Below are 19,835 nucleotides of genomic sequence, written 5' to 3' on the forward strand. Positions count from 1 at the left end.
CATTTAATTTTCTGAACTATAATGAACCTTTAAGGTTGTGCCTTTTACTTTGTTTTACTTTTAAGCAATACCGTAAAAGGGACAGTAAAGCCATAATTATACATAGCATACAATTTTAAATAACTTTCCAATGTACTTCTATTATTTAATTTGCTTCCTTCTTTTCTTCTCCCTTGCTCAAAAGTTTTATCTAGGAAAGCTCAGGAGCAGCAAAGAACCTAGGTTCTAGCTGCTGATTGGTGGCTGCATATATATACCCATTGACATTGGCTCACCTGGTCAGTTAGAAACCAGTAGTGCATTGCTGCTCCTTTAAAAATTGATAGAGGGAGAATAAAAGCAAATTAGATAATATAATTAAACTGGAAAGTTTTTCTACCTAAATCATGAAAGAAAATGTTTTGGTTTTCATGTCCCTTTAATTTGGACATCTGAAATTTGTAGTAATTGTATGAAGCACGACTTGTAAGTTGTTTCATGTTCTAATAAAGGGAAACAAACTTTCTTCTGTAATCATTAATGCTTACATTAGTGTATGGAGGACGATGATGACGATAAACAATCCATGGAGGTACAACAAGTGTCCGATTCAGCATCTTAGCAAACGCCAAAGAACCCAGGAAATGATCAGCTTGGTTACCAAACCTCCCTGTGGAAAACAATTAACTGGTTCGTTATATATATAAAAAAAAAAGGGAGCATAAGAAAATCCATGTACAAGATTTTATTTTTTGGCTTTATAAACACTCGCCTAGATTACGAGTCTTGCGTTAGCCTTAAAAAGCAGCGTTGAGAGGTCCCAACGCTGCTTTTTAACGCCCGCTGGTATTACGAGTCTGGCAGGTACAGGTGTACCGCTCACTTTTTTTCCGGGAATCGAGCATACCGCAAGTCCACTTACGTAAATTGCGTATCCTATCTTTTTAATGGGACTTGCATAACGCCGGAATTACGAGTCTTGGAAAAAGTGAGCGGTACACCTCCTGTCAAGACTCCTACCGCATTTAAAAGTCAGTAGTTAAAGAGTTTTATGGGCTAACGCCGTAACATAAAACTCTTAACTAAAGTGCTAAAAAGTACACTAACACCCATAAACTACCTATTAACCCCTAAACCGAAGCCCCTCCCCCACATCGCAAACACTTAAATAAATTTTTTAACCCCTAATCTGCTGACCGGACATAGCCGCCACTTCAATATATTAACCCCTAAACCGCCGCACTCCCGCCTCGCAAACAGTTACATTTTATTAACCCCTAATCTGCCATCCCTAACATTGCCGACACCTACCTACATTTATTAACCCCTAATCTGCCGCCCCCAACGTCACCACAACTATATTAAATTTATTAACCCCCTAACTTAAATATAAATTAAATAAATCAAAATAAAATTACTACAATTAAATAAATTATTCCTATTTAAAACTAAAAACTTACCTATAAAATAAACCCTAAAAAATAGCTACAATATAACTAATAGTTACATGTGTATCTAGCTAAGGGTTTATTTTTATTTTACAGGCAACTTTGTATTTATTTTAACTAGGTACAATAGATATTAAATAGTTATTAACTATTTAATAACTACCTAGTTAAAATAAATACAAATATACCTGTAAAATAAATCCTAACCTAAATTACAATTACACCTAACACTAAACTATAATTAAATAAATTACCTAAATTAACTACAATTACAATTAAATTCAATAAACTAAAATTACGAAAAAAAACAAACACTAAATTACAGAAAATAATAAAATTACAATTTTTTAAACTAATTACACCTAATCTAATCCCCCTAATAAAATAAAAAAGCCCCCCAAAATAATAAAAATCCCTACCCTATACTAAATTACAAATAGCCCTTAAAAGGGCTTTTTGCGGGGCATTGCCCCAAAGTAATCAGCTCTTTTACCTTTAAAAAAAAAGACAATACTCCCCCCAACATTACAACCCACCACCCATACACACAACCCTACTCTAAAACCCACCCAATCCCCCCTTAATAAAACCTAACACTACCCCCTTGAAGATCACCCTACCTTGAGACGTCTTCACCCAACCGGGCAGAAGTGGTCCTCCAGACGGTCCAAAGTCTTCATCCTATCTGGGCAGAAGAAGTCCTCCAGACGGCATCTTCTATCTTCATTCATCCGGAGCGGAGCGGGTCCATCTTCAAGACATCCGACGCGGAGCATCCTCTTCGTTCGACGGCGACTGGAACAATGACGGGTCCTTTAAATGACATCATCCAAGATGGCGTCCCTTCAATTCCGATTGGCTGATAGAAATCTATCAGCCAATCGGAATTAAGGTAGAAAAAATCCTATTGGCTGATCCAATCAGCCAATAGTATGCAAGCTCAATCCTATATGCAAGCTCAATCCTATTGGCAATCCGTTCAGATTGGCTGATAGAATTCTATCAGCCAATCGGAATTGAAGGGACGCCATCTTGGATGACGTCATTTAAAGGACCCGTCATTGTTCCAGTCGCCGTCGAACGAAGAGGATGCTCCGCGTCGGATTTCTTTGTTCTTATGGTATTCTTCATTGAAAGCTCCTATGCCAATTTCTAAAAACCTTGAAGGTCGCCCCTTATTTCAATGCATTTGGTAATTTTTCACAACTAGAGTGTGGAAGTTCATGTGTGTCATACAGATAACATTGTGACCACGCCCTTGGATTCACAATTGAGAGGGCACTGATTGGCTAAATGCAAGTCTGTCAAAAGAACTGAAATAAGGGGGCAGTCTGCAAAGGCTTAGATACAAGGTAATCACAGAGGTAAAAAGTATATTGATACAACCATGTTGGTTATGCAAAACAGGGGAATTGGTAATAAAGGGATTATCTATCTTTTTAAACAATAACAATTTTGGAGTAGACTGTCCCTTTAATACACATACAGCAGTGATTTTACCTTTACTAGAACTAATGACAGTAAAAAGCAGAACACTGAAAAGGGAGCATACTCCTGAGTATAGTTTAAAAGTGTCTACTCCAACACCATCTGCCACCCTTACTATATATAAAAAGGACACTTTACTGAGCACTAGAGACCATGTTTAGTGTCATGGCTCCAGTATTTGTCAAGTCCAGTTATCTGTAAGCACCAACACAGGCTGACACTACTCACATAAATATTTACATATGAAGTAAGCACCACAAGCAAGGAGGGATTGCAAATTCACAATATTAAAAGGGGCATCATACTCACAATCATAATCAAAAGAAAGTGATGCAGCATAACTGTAAAAGGCTGACATGAAAATATCACCTGAAACTCTCTATGTAAAAAAGAAGATATTTTACCTATTTATTTAGCTTACCAGAGTAAGCGCTCTCTTAACAGTTATACTTCACCTGCTGTAAAGCTGCAAGTGAGAACCCCCCCCCCCCAAAAAAAAAATCACCACCACAATAGCCAAACAGCATCAGCAGTGTTGAGGTCATGCATTGTTTTGCTGTGCTCTCCTGAGATTTCATAGTAAACTTCCTTAAAGGGACAGTGTACACCAATTTTCATATAATTGCATGTAATAGACACTACTATAAAGAAGAATGTGCACAGATACTGATCTAAAAATCCAGTATAAAACCTTTTCAAAACGTACTTAGAAGCTCCCAGTTTAGCACTGTTGAAGAGGTTAGGCTGGGATACCCAGTGAAAGGGGCTGGGAAAACAAGAAGAGCAGACACTCCCCCCCCCTTCCCGAATATAAAAAGACAGCATTAACAGGAGTCTGTAAACATGTGTATACATCTGATACTGTGAGGCTTTGTTAGGAGTCAATGCTGTTAAAAAATAAGCAAAATTAAACATTTTTACAAAAACACTTCCAGGTGGGCTATATATAAATGAATCATCTACAAAAACATTTATGCAAAGAAAGTGCACAATGTCCCTTTAAACTGAACAGGAAAATATCATGAATGTGTCTGTGTTCCGGTAAGAGGGCGAACTTTGGAAAAGTGTGAACCATGTCACTTCCTGTGACGTTCCATCAGATGTTTCACACATTTTGGACATAATGCGCATGCATGCCAGTGTCATCACATACTTGGCCGCATACGTCACTGCTAAAATATTTAGAGCTGTGAAATTCAGGAACCCTTTCTACAGCGCATGCATGGGATTTTGTATCACAAATGGGGGTTTATGGAAAGCTGTTTATTAGGCTCTTCGGCAATATTCGGAACTCCGCCCCACACTGCAACTACTCCCATTACTACTACTACTGTAAAGCTGAGTCTCCTTGCAAAGCTGCATTGTATTATCAAAAGAAGCAGTGGCGATAGCCGAGTGGCGGGGGGGCTGTTTCACGAGCACGGAGACTCAGCTTTACAGTAGTAGTAATGGGAGTAGTTGCAGTGGGGAGCGGAGATAAAAGAAAACATATATAACATTGTATTGCAAATACATTTTTGGTGCACTGCAAGCAACTTTACAATAAAATCGATTCTGAAGCTTTACCAGAATCGTTATCTATTGTTCACAAAAGCCGCTTAGGAAAACTGCACTGCATAAATAAATGTATAACCAAGTCAAATGTTATAAAATGTGTAATTTTGTCTTAAAGGGCCCCTAAACCCAAAATCTTTCTTTCATGATTCAGATAGAGAATAGAAATTTAAACAACATTACAATTTACGTCTATTATTTATTTTGCTTCATTTTTTTAGATATCCTTAGTTGAAGAAAAAGCAATGCACATGGGTGAGCCAATCACACAAGGCTTCTATGTGCAGCATCCAATCAGCAGCTACTGAGCATATCTAGATATGCTTTTCAGCAAAGAATATCAAGAGAATAAAACAAATGAGATAATAGAAGTAAATTAGAAAGATGTTTAAAATTGCATTCTCTTTCTAAATCATAAAATAAAAAATTTGGGTTTCATGTCCCTTTAAACAAACACTCATATGCTCACAAAGAAACCACATTCTTAATTTAAATGATGGTCAAATAGTTTTGTCTAAAACACATTACTCTTTTATATTTATGAGCTATATATATATATATATATATATATATATATATATATATATATATATATATATAATCATGATACAGAAACTACAATCTAATTATTCACACCAACATCATGTTAACAGACACGACCAGTTTAACTGTATTACTATATATCTTTCAAACACAATTTTAACACATATTGAGAAACACGATACATACAGAAATACTTATACACATAAAGCAAAACTACTAAGACTTACACATACATACAAACTACGTAAATAGAATATTAATACTCAGACTGTATAGTGTGAGAATCGAGACTACTACACATTGCTGAAACTATGATCCTATCATTTACCATAACGTGCACAGACAATAAATACAACGCGCTGATAATATTCACAGACAATAACATAACATTATAACACACAGTGACAGGATTAATTCACGTTAACCCATATTACTCACCCATGCACGGACAGTACACTACGTACCCCGCAGGGTCCCAATCAGCTTTATCCCCGAGTACCGGTAAAATTAATAGCACCAAAAAGAACCAGGCCATGGCTGTAACACGAGAGTACACTCTTCTGAGTTTTACTGTCAGAAAGCGGCTTCCCATGGGCGCCGCCATCTTGAAGGAGTAAAAGTCAGACTGGCAATAAAATCCACCATCTTGCAGGGGGAAAGGGAAACAAATATGTATGAGTACTTTGTATTGCTAATACTTGTTTGAATATGGGCTTGACTTTTTTTTTATCAAACGTTTTAAATTAGTAAATTGTCAATTAACTATCGATAGCTTTATTTGAAATATTAATTACACGTTATTATTTTTATTTAATCGTTGCTATATATAATTTTGTTAAAATGTTTGCATTCTATCACAGTTTTAGGACCAACAGGGTCCATAAAGACCGTAGTAATGCAACATTTTATTACATGACTAAAGACTCATATTTGCAGGCTGAAATATTCCCCTCTTTTTTTGTGCTACTGGACTGTTGGCAACATAAAAGCAAGCAGAGCAAGACTGTACTGAGTCTGACAACCTACTCTTCAACTGCTCCGCCCACTCAGCTCTGAGATCAAAACACACCCATTTGATACTAATAGTATCATTTAGACCACTGATTTGCAACCTTTTTTTTGCCGTGGCACACTTTTTTACCTTAAAATATCCTGTGGCACACCACCATATGTCATGGTTGTAAATGATGCCTGTTGAGCCTGTCACATACCTCCCAATATTTCAAAATTTGAAAGAGGGACACCCCCGCACTGTTGTCAGTCTGCCGCGGCACACCTGAGGATCTCTCACGGCACACTAGTGTGCCACGGCACACTGGTTGAAAAACACTGATTTAGACATCCATATCTTATACAGTTTACAGCACCAAGCTCTCAAACCTTCACCATAATATACACAATACTAGTCTCTGGAACACATTCTGGGCATATGGCTAGTGTTACAACACAGCATCAAAATTAGGCAGACAGACAATATGTGAGCCCATTCAATAATAATAATAACAACAATATTACAGTAGGAGCTAATTATATTTAAATAATCCCATATATATACAATATATATATATATATATATATATATATATATATATATATATATATATATATATAGTCAATCTCAAGAAACCTCACACTCAACAACTGCGTCTAGAGGTCCCCAAAGCAGGCAAATCAAGCAGGGAATTTGTGTCCAAATAAGCTTTTATTACACAGGACTAGGCTTTCCATTTGTGTAATAAAAACAAAGGAAAAGAGGGGGTAGAAAAAAGTGAGATAAGGGAGTAGAACATAGAGAGGGGGGGGGTAAGTAAGGGAGAGAGGGGAAAGAAGAAATGAAGAGAGGGAGGGGTAGTACAAATGGAGACAGAGGGGAAGTACAAGGGGAGAGAGGGAAAGTGCAAGGGGAGAGAGAGAGGGTAAGTACAGAGTGAAAGAGGAGAGTACAAGGGGAGAGATAAAGAGGAGAGTACAAAGGTAGAGAGAGAGAAGGAGTACAAAGGGAGAGAGAGGGAGTACAAAGGGAGAAAGAGACAGAGTACAAAGGGAGGGGGAGTGCAAAGGGAGAGAGATGGAGGGGAACAAAGGGAGAGAGAGAGTGGGAGTACAAAATTGAGAGAGATAGAGTACAAAAGGGAGAGAGAGAGCATACAAAAGGGAGATAAAGAGTACAAAAGGGTGAGAGAGTACAAACGGGAGAGAGAGAGTACAAAAAGGAGAGAGAGAGTACAAAAGGAAGAGAGAGAGAGTACAAAAGGAGAGAGAGGGAGTACAAAAGGGAGAGAGAGAGAGAGAGAGAGGGAGTACAAAATGGAAAGAGAGAAGGAGTACAAAATGGAAAGAGAGAGGGAGTACAAAAGAGAGAGGGAGGGGGAGTACAAAAGGAAAAGAGGGAGGGGAGTACAAAAGGGAGAGAGGGAGGGGAGTATAAAAGGGAAAGAGAGAGAGGGGGACTACAAAAGGGAGATAGAGGGGGAGTATAAAAGGGAAAGAGAGAGAGGGGGAGTACAAAAGGGAGAGAGGGAGGGGGGAGTATAAAAAGGGAGAGAGAGAGGGGGAGTACAAAAGGGAGAGAGAGGGGGGAGTACAAAAGGGAGAGAAAGAGGGGGGAGTACAAAAGGGAGAGAGAGAGAGAGAGAGAGGGGGAGTACAAAAGGGAGAGTATACAAGTCTCAGGGCCCCAGTGTAAGAATCCATGAAGCCCCCGCAAAAAAAAACAACATGATTTTGATATATATTTACTTTTTTGTAGAATAAAGGAAAAGAGGTGGTAGAAAAAAGTGAGATAAGGGAGTAGAACATGGGGGGGGGGGGGGTTGACAAAGGGAGAGGGGGGGGTGAGAAAGGGAGAGAGGGGGGAGAAGAAATGAAGAGAGAGGGAAGGGTAGTACAAATGGAGAGAGAGTGGAAGTACAAATGGAGAGAGGGGAAGTAAAATGGAGAGAGAGGGGAAATACAAATGGAGAGAGACGTGAAGTACAAGGGAAGAGAGGGAAAGTACAGAAAGAAAGAGGAGAGTACAAGGGGAGAGAGAAAGAGGAGAGTACAAAGGTAGAGAGAGAGAGAGTGAGTACAAAGGTAGAGAGAGAGGGAGTACAAAGGGAGAAAGAGAGGGAGTACAAACTGAGAGAGAGAGAGGAAGTACAAAGGGTGAGATAGAGCAGAACAAAGGGAGAGAGAGAAAGAGGGTGAGTACAAAATTGAGATCGAGAGGAAGTACAACAAGGCAGAGAGAGAGTACAAAAGGGAAAGAGAGAGAGAGTACAAAAGGGAGAGAGAGAGTACAAAAGGGAGTGAGAGAGTACAAAAGGAAGAGGGAGAGTACAAAAGGGGGAGAGAGGGAGTACACAAGTGGAGAGAGGGGCGAGGGAGTACAAATGGAAGATAGAGGGAGTACAAAAGGGAAAGAGAGTACAAAGGGGGGGGAGAGGGAGTACAAAAAGGGGAGAGAGGAGAGAGGGAGTACAACCCGGGAGATAGAGGGAGTACAAAAGGGAAGGAGAGAGGGAGTACAAAAGGGAAAGAGAGAGGGAGTATAAAAGGGAGAGAGAGAGGGCGTACAAGAGGAGAGAGAGAGGGAGTTCAAAAGGGAGAGAGAGGGAGTACAAAAGCGATAGAGAGAGGGAGTAAAAAAAGAGAGAGGGAGTACAAAAGCGAGAGAGAGAGGGAGTACAAAAGCGAGAGAGAGAGGGAGTACAAAAGCGAGAGAGAGAGGGAGTACAAAAGGGAGAGGGAGGGGGAGTACAAAAGGGAGAGGGAGTACAAAAGGGAGAGGGAGGGGGAGTAAAAAAGGGAGAGAGGGAGGGGAGTACAAATGGAGAGAGGGAGGGGGAGTACAAAAGGGAGAGAGAGAGAGGGGGAGTACAAAAGGGAGAGGGGGGAGTACAAAAGGGAGAGAGAGTACAAAAGGGATAGTATACATATAAAATTCCAGGCGCAGTGGACAGGGCTACCGTAATACTGTTAAGGGATGTCCAGTCTTCTCCAGGGCACTGTTACACAGCGGGAAGAGGAACAATGACATGCAACTCACATTATCTAAGACAGGAGGAGCGGTCCAAATCTCACAGTGATTCACTGAAGTGCCGCCCCCTGTCAAGTGCCCTGCATCTACCGACTGATGTCATATACACGCCTTTTACTGGCGCCATGCAACACACCTCACGCCGCCTGCACTTTTAAAAAGCTTGTGTGCGCTTACCCTAACAAAGGCACTTTTAGAGATCACACCTGCTGGGCCCCCAAGAGTGTCAGACCTCCAGGGCCCGGTCACAGTTGTGCCCGTTGCAACCCCAGTAGATCTGCCCATGATCCCCTCTTTTCTACAACAAATGAGCACATCTCCTTACCTAGCGTGGAGGAGCTGTTTGTAAGTGTTTTTTCTTCTGATTTGTGGCAGTTTAAACATTGATCACACAGAGAAAGTGCAGCAAGGAGTCCCTGCCTAGACCTGCTCTGAGTGATCAATCAGAGTACTTGCTGCACACACAGCCTCACCTGCAGCTCCTCCCAATTAATTTGTGTAATACATGCTCCAGCATCTTTTATTACAAAAATATGTCAATAAATTGCCATCTTACATCCGAGATACCACCGATTTATTAAATAAGCCTCAGAATGTGAAAAGAGGAGAACATTATTTTTGGTTAAGTTGTTATGTGGGGGCCCTTTACTCCAATATTGATCACATTCTAGGGGTCGATGCAATAAGAGAATATCTAAATAACAACATTTATCTTCCCTCAGTACAACAGGATTTCATTATTTCTAGTATAGAATACATATTGTCACATAACTATTTTCAATTTCTAGATGATTACTATCTTCAAATCAAGGGAACGGCCATGGGTACCAGGTTTGCCCCCAGTTTTGCCAATCTCTTTATGGGTGTCTTTGAAGACCGTTACTTTTATAATTCTAACTGGGTGGCAAACCTGGTATTCTATGGCCGTTACATTGATGACCTCATTTTTATATGGAAGGGAACCACAGATGAAGCCATCCTATTCACTAGTCATCTCAATTCTAATAATATGGGTTTGTCCTTCACTTATAATTTACAGGCTGAACAGATTGAATTTTTAGATGTCTGTCTCGGTTGGGATGACGTGGGGGATGTTGTGTCTTCCACCTATTTCAAGGAGGTGGACAGTAACAACTTCCTCCACTTCTCCAGCAACCACCTGAATAGCTGGAAGACCAACATCCCTTATAGTCAATTCAGACGGATCAGAAGGAACTGTAGTACATTAACCCTTTATGATGAACAATCAGAGGTCTTGATTACCAGATTTAGAGAAAAGGGCTACCCTAATGAGCTTATTAAAGATAGTTTTTTGAAGGCAAGGTGGGAAGATAGAAACACCATCTTAGCTCCCCGATTGGATAGTCCCAATGAATTAGGAATGACCTCCTTGAAAGATCCTCTCTTTATAACTCAGTACAACTCTGAACACTCCCACATTAGAAAAATTCTAAAGAGACATTGGCCGATAATACTAAAAGATCCTATCCTCAAGAATACCATTGGTAAGACCCCACGGACAGTTTTCCGGAGAGCGCCAACTTTAAAGCAAAAATTGGCCCCAAGCAAAGTAGTTTTATCAAAAAGAAATGGCATACATAGTGTGAAACCTGCTAAGATTAGAAGAGACAAATTGGGAGCATTTAGATGCAATAAACCAAGATGTCTCATGTGTAGTTACATCACACACGGTTGTACATCCATTAAGTGTCATACCACAGGAGAGATATTCCATATCAAGAGGAGACTAGATTGTAGTATGGAATATATCATTTACGTTCTGACCTGCAGATGCGGCCTGCAATACTTAGGCCGTACCTGCAGGAAGATACGTACCAGGTGGAGCTAACATTTGAGAAATATTAAAAAGAGATCACTTAAACATAGCATATCCCGACACAGCACGATCCAACACCACAGACATCACCACACTTTTGTCATCACTCCCCTCGAACATATCCCCAATCAAATAGGATTCAATAGATACACTCGTTTATGCCAGAGGGAAACATACTGGATATTTAAATTCCAGTCCCTGTTTCCCTCTGGCCTGAACGAAGTATTAGATCTAGCAGCTTTCTAAATAACCAACTTCTATAAAAATAGACCTTTTATTTTACACTATTATTATAGGTATAGTTGTCCCATTAATATCACTATATATCCTTACAACAGTTATATCCCCTCACACATAGATGACACCCTTAGTTAGGTTAACACACCCCTTGTTTAGTTTTAATTGTAGCAAGAAATAATTTAATTTAATTCATTTTTTTGTTTTTCAAATAGGTACACTCTGACACAAATTCATCATATTAGAGGATCACATCACTTTATTATTATTGTCACATTTAGTCTGAATATCAAATCTCAACACATATATATAATATATATCTCTGCACTATTCTAGGATTTATTAACATTTCGTTAGTAGCACCATAAACTTTGTCTTCACATTTATTTATTAGACTCTAAATTGTATTTTTTCCACAATTGTGGTTTATTTTGTTATTCATTATGTGCGATTTTGATCACATTTGGGGATCGAATATACTATTTAATTTAAATATTACATTATTTATAAAAATTGAAACATTAGTGCACTATTTTTTGATAGAGTGCATATCATCCAGTTGAACCAAGTCAATATTGAGTTATTATTTCTATATAGATTTTATATATATTACTTGTGGTGCACACTGTTGGCAAAGCCACTAAAATATAGAAACTTCCGGTAGTACCTATAAGGGACAATGTTAGGATGTTTTAATAAGAGGATAGATTAGTTCTTGATTATTTTTATTTTTTTCGTCTCTGAACATTTTTGGATGTAGGAGGAACCCACTGAGGTTAAATTCATACATATTCCGGCTCATACATTAAGTTGCGGGGTCTTTAAGGCCATAAATAGATTTATCCTTTCAGAATGGGAAAGAGATTTCTGGGATACAGTTAGCCTAAATATGCGATCACTATGTTTAATATGGTGCTGCATACGGTGGGCACTTGTAGCTGGTAGAGAAGTGCGATCTCTGTGTATAATATTGACAAGCACTCTACGTAACAAACATATGTGCACACACCCCCATAAGGCTTGATTACCATTGGATGAGGGAACAGGATTAGATTAGGGACTACATGACGCCAACCAATAGACAGACTTGCCCATTTGCATTGACATGTAACAACCAATAGGATTCCCTATGTAGCCGATACCCGGAAGTATAATCCGTGTAGAAGTGGTAGACGCTGGTAAATGAAGCCGATCACAATGTAAGTATACAATCGAATTAAACTAAATCTTTACACACAGAATATGTATACTTGGCTCATTTACATGTACATTCATATTTTATTGGATAAACAACATAAATGGAGGAATAATTCTACCAACAATACGGGTTAGTATTGATCTATTTTTTATTATCTTTTATCCGTTTGGATTTCTAAATATAGGAATGTATTATCACTGTTGGGAGATCTTTATAACAGAATAAACAGAAAGAAAGTTTATTGTATACATACATGTATATTAGATTTCCGCAACATTTTGTAAGACATACTGATTAGGAGGTTAGCCACCTTAGACAGGTGTCAGTGATTAATTGGAAAACACTCCCCTGTGAAAGGAGGGGAATGTCTGTTAGCTGGCTATATAAAGCAGAGGTAGGAATAAGAATGATTATATGCCTGATGAAACAGTGTAAAACCGAGAAACGCGTTGCATTACTGGGGTAACTGTTAACCCCTTTTTATCTACTCAACACAGCAATTGTTTTGTTGTGTAATTTTAATCTTTGTTTTGAATAAATATCTATATTTTATTGGAAATACGTTTTTGAGTGGATATCTTGACCTACCTACTGCTTTGCTGATACACAAGAGCCTCCCTACTCCCCTGGGACCCTGTGTAGCCTATTTTGAATCATTTCTACTACAGCATCAAGAAATCTGATTTGGGGTGAGCTGCTACATCTGCCTGAAATCTGCAGCTTGTTTCTACCAGCACATAAGTGTGCTCATGGAGTATGTGAGTAACCATTTGTACCACTGAAAACATTGTCAGTTATATTGTTAATGGTCTGCACATGTAGTGCTCTTTTTCCTTCTCTGTGTCTCCCATTCTGTCTCCAGCATCACAGCACTGCCTGAGAGGTGAGCTGCCACACCTATATGAATCTGCAGCCTGCTCCTACTAGCACATTGGTGTCCTTGGGAAGTGTGTGAGTACCCATTTGGCTCTACTACTAGTATTACTGGCTTTTATATCTGATGATACTACACATGAGACACCCCTCTATTTTCTTCTATTCCTCTATGCTCCAGCTAAGCTGCAGCCTTGAAAATCTCCTGGAGGGGACATTTCCAGTGACAAAAACAATCCAGGGACATACAACAAAATCCATGGACTGTCCATTGAAATCAGGGACTGTTGGCAACTATGGGGCAGGTCATGTACTGTCAGGAATACGTTGTCCTCCTAACATGTACCTCTCTCTTTAATGAGAGGTGTGATTATCTCCTTTAACCTGTATAAAATGCCCTCCCACATTCCACTCAGTGCTTGGTCATTTTTTGCATCAAATGAGTTTCAGTTCTGCCTAACCATTGGATCTATTACAAGCTCAATATTAATGGTAACCTTTGGTATCCTTCCTAGAACCATCTTACCTATATTCAACCCCTAAAGCTTTCTGCCTTCTTCGCTGCTGGAGTCTGCTTGCTGTCTAACGCTCTATCTGATCCCAGCTGTGTTATACTCTGCATCCTCTACCTACCTACTGACAGCTCGCCTCTCAGCCGACGCAGCCTGCTCCTCCCGAGTTCCTGATCAGAGACACTAGCGGTGACGTCACATGCCGAAGCTTACACCGAAAGCGGCTTGAATCTTTTCCTCCCCTTCGCACGGCATCTCCTTTCCCCAGCTGCCTTCAAAGTAAGATCCTTTGACTCTCATACTGTTACTTCTTTTTTTTTTTTTTTTTAACACCGATTTTTATTAATTTCGAATAGATATACATAGTGGAAGTTGCAGCTTCCAAGGGTATTATACATAAATGGTTAGATTTTATATATAAAGTTTTACATTGAGATATCCTAAACGAATAATTAACATAAGAAGAAGATTGAGCAGAGGGGAAGAAGGAAAAGAAAGGAGGAGAGAGAATAGATGAAGAGAAGGATGCCTGTCAACTCATCTTATTGTAAAGTTTGAGGTCTTGCTATCTTGAAGGATCAGTGTGAGATTTATGTATACACCCTATTGTGTTGAGGAAATTGCAAAAGAGCTCACTTAATTGAGTTAGTCATATGTTACCTGAAAAGGAGCTTATTTTACTTCTTGAGGTATTGCTCCCAAAGGGAGGTCATTTCAGCATAAACGTCCATTTTGGCGAATTTAATGTAATAATATTCCTCCAGTTCAAGGAATTCAGTAACTCTGTTAATCCAAAGTTGTAAAGTGGGAACCTCTTTATTCTTCCAATTTCTGGCTAGCAGATATCTTGCACTGTTAGTCATTATATAGAAAAGTTTGAGTTCATACTTTAGTTTGATTTTAGGGGGTTTACTCAATAGCCAGATTGCGGGGTCTAAGGGGAGTTGAGTATTAAGTATTTTTTCCTATTTCTCCAATGATGTGTCTCCAATAGTTTTGAACTACGTTACACCACCACCACATGTGAGCCAAGTTTCCGAATCCATGGCCACATCTCCAGCAGCATTTAGAGTTTTTACGGTATAGACGATTTAGCTTAACTGGGGAGAGATACCATCTATGTATTAATTTTAGGTTAATCTCTTGCATGGAGAGTGAGATTGACGTTTTCGTAATATTTTGGAAGATCAAGGCACTGGTTTGCGGCAGTATTTTTATCCCTAATTCTTCTTCCCATTTTTCAAGGAAGAGAGGTATGTAACCAGGGGGGTTGTATGTCAGTATGAGGTATATTGATGAGAGCGTATGCGATAAAGGGGGAATTCGGACACATAGGTGTTCGAAATTGGTCAGGGGTCGGACCATGCTATTAGAATGTTTATGAGTTGTAACAAAGTGATGTACACAGGTATATAAGTACCAGTTTTGGAAGATGGCATATCCCTTGTCTATTAAATCTGATTGGGGTAGGATTTTTTTGTTCACTATTAAGAAGTGTAGCGGAATATCTCTAAAGTATGAGTTTGGGGCCTCCCTGGAAAATTGTGTCCCTAAGGTTAATTCTCCATTGTCTAAAATTGAGGTAAGTGGAGAGGGTCTAGATGAGATAAAGGCATGCGTTGCTATAATATTGTCCCACATTCTGTATGTTTCCGCTATTACCGGTGAGCCAGTTTCTAATGTAAACTTCGAGTGGTCTAGTCTCCTTGCTTCCCTTAACAATTATTACGCTCACAATTGTATTCCACTGTGACTTTCACTTGGTGTCCTATGTTATATTTATCTGCCATAACCTGTTGCCACCCTATGACAATAGATATATATATATATATAACATATATTCACACCTAACAGAAAGGTTAGTTTTGTTGCTTCGTCCATGATTACTTTGTATCATTGCCATCCGTTAACCTCTGAAGCACCAATTCTACCACAACAACAAATTACTTAAACTCACATATTCCTATCATTCCATTTTACCTACAGTTGGATTCAATCCTTACACATTCTGCTTTCTTCCTTTTAGGATTCAAAGTAAAAGTGTACCAATATTTGACATGTACAAAACTTTTCATTTACAAGAGCAGGATTTATCAAAGCAATGCTCCTAAAATTGTACCTATAAATCCACATACAACTGAATCCTCTGACCTTTCTCAAGACTCAAGTGTATGACCGAAACGCGTCGACTGGTAAGTGACACTCTGGTAGGATCATTTTGTTTAAAACCATCTGCACTATTATTGTTTTTGTTTTTGGCAGAAAAGAATAGAAAACTGCTGAGAATTGCATTGACCGTTTGGGTCACCACTTAGAAGATAGATTGCACTTCACACTGGCGAGAGGAACACTGGGAGATAAGTTTCTACACTCCATTTGGGAGGAATAACAAGTACAAATTTTTACCATAATTTGACAATTTTATGGATGTGTGATTGTTCACATTTTTTCAGGACTATTTTTTTCATTTTTTTCTTTTTCTTTCACATTTGAAGTTTTACTTTTTTCATTATTTTTGTTCATCGTTTTTGTCTTTACATCACCACTGACTGTGACCACCTTTAACTGTGATATCCTTGAAGAATATTTTACCAACAATGAGTATTAAGTTTGTTCACATAGCATTTTGATTATCGTTTGTTCACCTTGTTCTTTGATTATCGTTTGGGAAATTTGTTTTTCAACATTTTTAGAACATTTTTTAAACACTCTACTTTAGACACGATCATTTTTTGGTATCATCAGGCACTCTTTACTCACATTAGTTTATTGGAAGACAGAAATTAGCAAGACACACGGAATTATATTGTACATCACTATTACCACATGATGCAAGACATTTAGTTATCATTAGACAGACCATAATACAAGAAAGTGTCTCTCTAGCAGAATCACCTACACTGATCCACCCATACATCCGGATATATTACACTATTTGAAATTTTACTATCATATGAAAAGATTGTATAAGTAAATAATTGTTTTTATTTTTTTGATTTTAACTTATTGTAAAATCTTGGATCCTTGATTATTTATTTTTATTTTATGGTTTAACGTAATGTTAACTTTTATGTATATGTATGAATAAACTGACATAATTTTACATATCCTAGACCCGGCCATTTGTTCTTTGGCGCTTTAATTACCTCTTATCTGATTATCCATTTCTGTTTGACCGCTAGGGGTCAATTTATTAAAGCAAAGGGTCCTTAGCAATTGGCGCTTAGTGTAACTTACAAATTAGTCTCAGACACACACTGGTTACAACAGTACTCCACATGGCAAATGTTTAGATTGGATACCAACGTCTGCATACCTTCTACATTGGGGTCATTCTAATAGGTGATGCTTGTTCACTTGCTTTTGTTTTCTACATAATTGTGCCCCCCATAGTGGATTGATTGTTCTAATTCTGTACCCTGGATAAATATTTTAAGAAATGATTGCCACCTACCAAGGACAATATGAGCTACAAATCTAAAGTTGCTGATAAAAAAACACAGCATACTATAGAAGTTTAGGCTGAAGTCACTCCCCTTTGGGATGTAGCTGTGAAACACTTAGAAGACCATAGCCAACTTAAGCTGGAACTCAAATAATTATTTCTGCCCAAGATGGAATCCCTGCAAGCAGGAATGGACACACTTACTAGTGAGGTTCGGCAATATGCTACATGGTTACCCTCAACTGAGGCTAGAATATCAGATGTGGAGGATAGGCAGGTGGAAGCTAACACCTCGCTTTAACAACTACTCAGACAAAATAAATCTTTACAAGAACGAGTTGATGACTTAGAAAATCAAAGTCGCCGCAAAAACTTACGCATAGTGGGAGTGCCTGAGGGGATTAAGGGCAAAGACCTCTTGGCATTTACAGCCTTGGACTTCCCAAAGCTCCTAGGCATCCCACAAGATATACTGCCCATTGATGGGGAAAGGGCGCACAGAATTGACCTAGAACGCAATTTGGAAACTAATAAAGCCAAACCCAGACAGGTGATCTTTAAATGCCTCAATTTCCAAGAAAGGCTAAAAATCCTTAGAGCTTACAGGACACAACGGGAAGTGACATACGAGGGACACCGTCTTCTTCTCTTCCAAGACTTTTCTTCAGATTTATAAAGCCAACGTAAAGAATTTGCACCCTTATGCTCCCGTCTCCATGAACAGGGTCGGTAAGTGGCCCTGCTCTATCCCGCCAAACTCCGTTTGCATACTGACTCTAGCCCTAAGTTCTTCCACTCCCCTCAGGCACTTGAAACTTACCAAGCCACGGAGAGGCTACAAGAAGCAGGCTGATGTTAAACATATTCTGGATCTGAATCTCCTACATACCCAAGAACACGTAACTATGTCTAGGTTTATACCTTGTATGAATGATGCACTCATTATCGGCACCAAATGTTTAGGTTTAATGCTTTAAGAACATGCCACTGGTTTCAAATGTTTCAAATGTTAAATGTTTGTTTTTTTTTAGGGTTTGTTCATAGTTTTAGGTTATATACTGCTCCTCGACTCCAGCAACGGGCTACAGCACCTTATCACCCCTGACTCTTAATTTTATTCTTAATGGGTGTTCATATCTCCCATACTGGTTTTCCACACATGGATAGAATCAGAATATCAAATGCCCAATACTTGATTACAGACCCCATACACGATTATATCCTATTAAAGTGCACAGTTTGCGTGTCTACAATCTTGGTCCCTTGAACACCCCCCTCCCAACCCAACCTTCTCCAAATTAGCATCTACTGAATACTCCAGCAAGCCTGGGTTAACCCCAGACCACAATATCTTGTGGAAAAACTCCTGATGGAGCCCCTTGATATGAGCCTTTCCTTAGGATCACAATCCTCCCTTTTCTTATACTACCACACTGTTTTTTCACAAATTATATGGTAGCAAATCTCCTGAATAATTATTTAGAGAAACAGTTTTATGTGTTTCAAATTAAAGGGACATTATACACTCATTTTTTCTTTGCATAAATGTTTTGTATTTGATCTATTTATAAAGCCCATAAAGTTGTTTTTTTTAAATAAATGTATAATTTTGCTTATTTTTAAATAACATTGCTCTGATTTTCAGACTCCTAACCAAGCCCCAAAGTTTGATGTGAATACCGTCAGCTACCTTCTGTTTGTGTAAAGGGTCTTTTCATATGCAAAAGAAGGGGGAGGGGGGAATGTCTTATTTGCCACTTGCAGTGGGCTTTCCAGCTACCTTTTCAACAGAGCCAAACTGACAGCTTCTAAGTAAGTTTTTAAACAGTTTTATACTGGATTTTTATATCAGTATCTGTGCATCTTATTCTTTATAATAGTGTCTATTACATGCAGTTATATGAAAATGAGGGTATACTGTCCCTTTACTGTCTCTCCCACTCGTATTAATATGCTATATGTGATGCTATTATATCAGTACCCTAAATGTTTTGCTGTTTATACTGTATATATGAGGTTCTTGCTACCCTCTTGCCAAATACTAATTCTTTCCTGCACACCGCACTCTTGTCTACATCTTCTACCTGAGGTTATTATACCATTGCAACATGATAGGCTCGGGAGTCTGGAGTGATTTGAGAGAGGGGAGACCACCTTTTTTTTTTTTTTTTTTAAATATATCCCATCCCAACATTTATCAAATAGGAATATATGACACTTAAGTTAGTATCATGGAACACGGGCGGTATCAACTCCCCAATAAAGAGAAAATCTATTCTAGCATATTTGAAAAGATTGGGAACTGACATTGCATTTTTCTACACTAGTTCTAGCGGGGGTTTAGCCATCCTATTTGGAAAACACATGGCAGTGGACTTTTTACAGACTCACAAAAATTACGAGGGTCCATTTTTTATATTAAAGGTCAAAATCAATACAAAGGTATACACTTTATGCAACATCTATGCACCTAACTCCAAAACTATCTCATTTTAGGACAAACTAGTCCAAGCTCTGAGCCCCTTTTTAGACTCCCCACTAATATTAGGAGGCGATTTTAACCTGACGCCTAGTCCCTTATTAGATAGAACCTGGTTTCAACCCTCAGAAGTGAACTCTAGGCTTTTGAGATATAAAGGTAAATTCGAAGAGAAAGTATTTGCTAGATTATTATCAGACCTTGCGGTGTGCGACATATGG

The 19,835-nt window shown here is 38.7% G+C and overlaps 1 protein-coding gene across 1 annotated transcript in view; it reads right to left on the bottom strand.

Moving 5' to 3' along the window:
- POFUT1 (protein O-fucosyltransferase 1) overlaps positions 1-5,660 on the bottom strand; it is a 31,341-nt gene extending 25,681 nt beyond the window's left edge. Inside the window, exons 1-2 of the mRNA XM_053699179.1 lie at positions 5,451-5,660; positions 528-649 (exon numbers count right to left, since the gene is read on the bottom strand). Coding sequence (XP_053555154.1) covers positions 528-649; positions 5,451-5,616 — 288 coding nt within the window. The 5' untranslated portion in view covers positions 5,617-5,660. The remainder of the gene's footprint in view (positions 1-527; positions 650-5,450) is intronic.
- Positions 5,661-19,835: the final 14,175 nt, after the last annotated feature.

The sequence above is a fragment of the Bombina bombina genome, chromosome 1 (genome assembly GCF_027579735.1).
Source record: "Bombina bombina isolate aBomBom1 chromosome 1, aBomBom1.pri, whole genome shotgun sequence".
Lineage (NCBI taxonomy): Eukaryota > Metazoa > Chordata > Amphibia > Anura > Bombinatoridae > Bombina > Bombina bombina.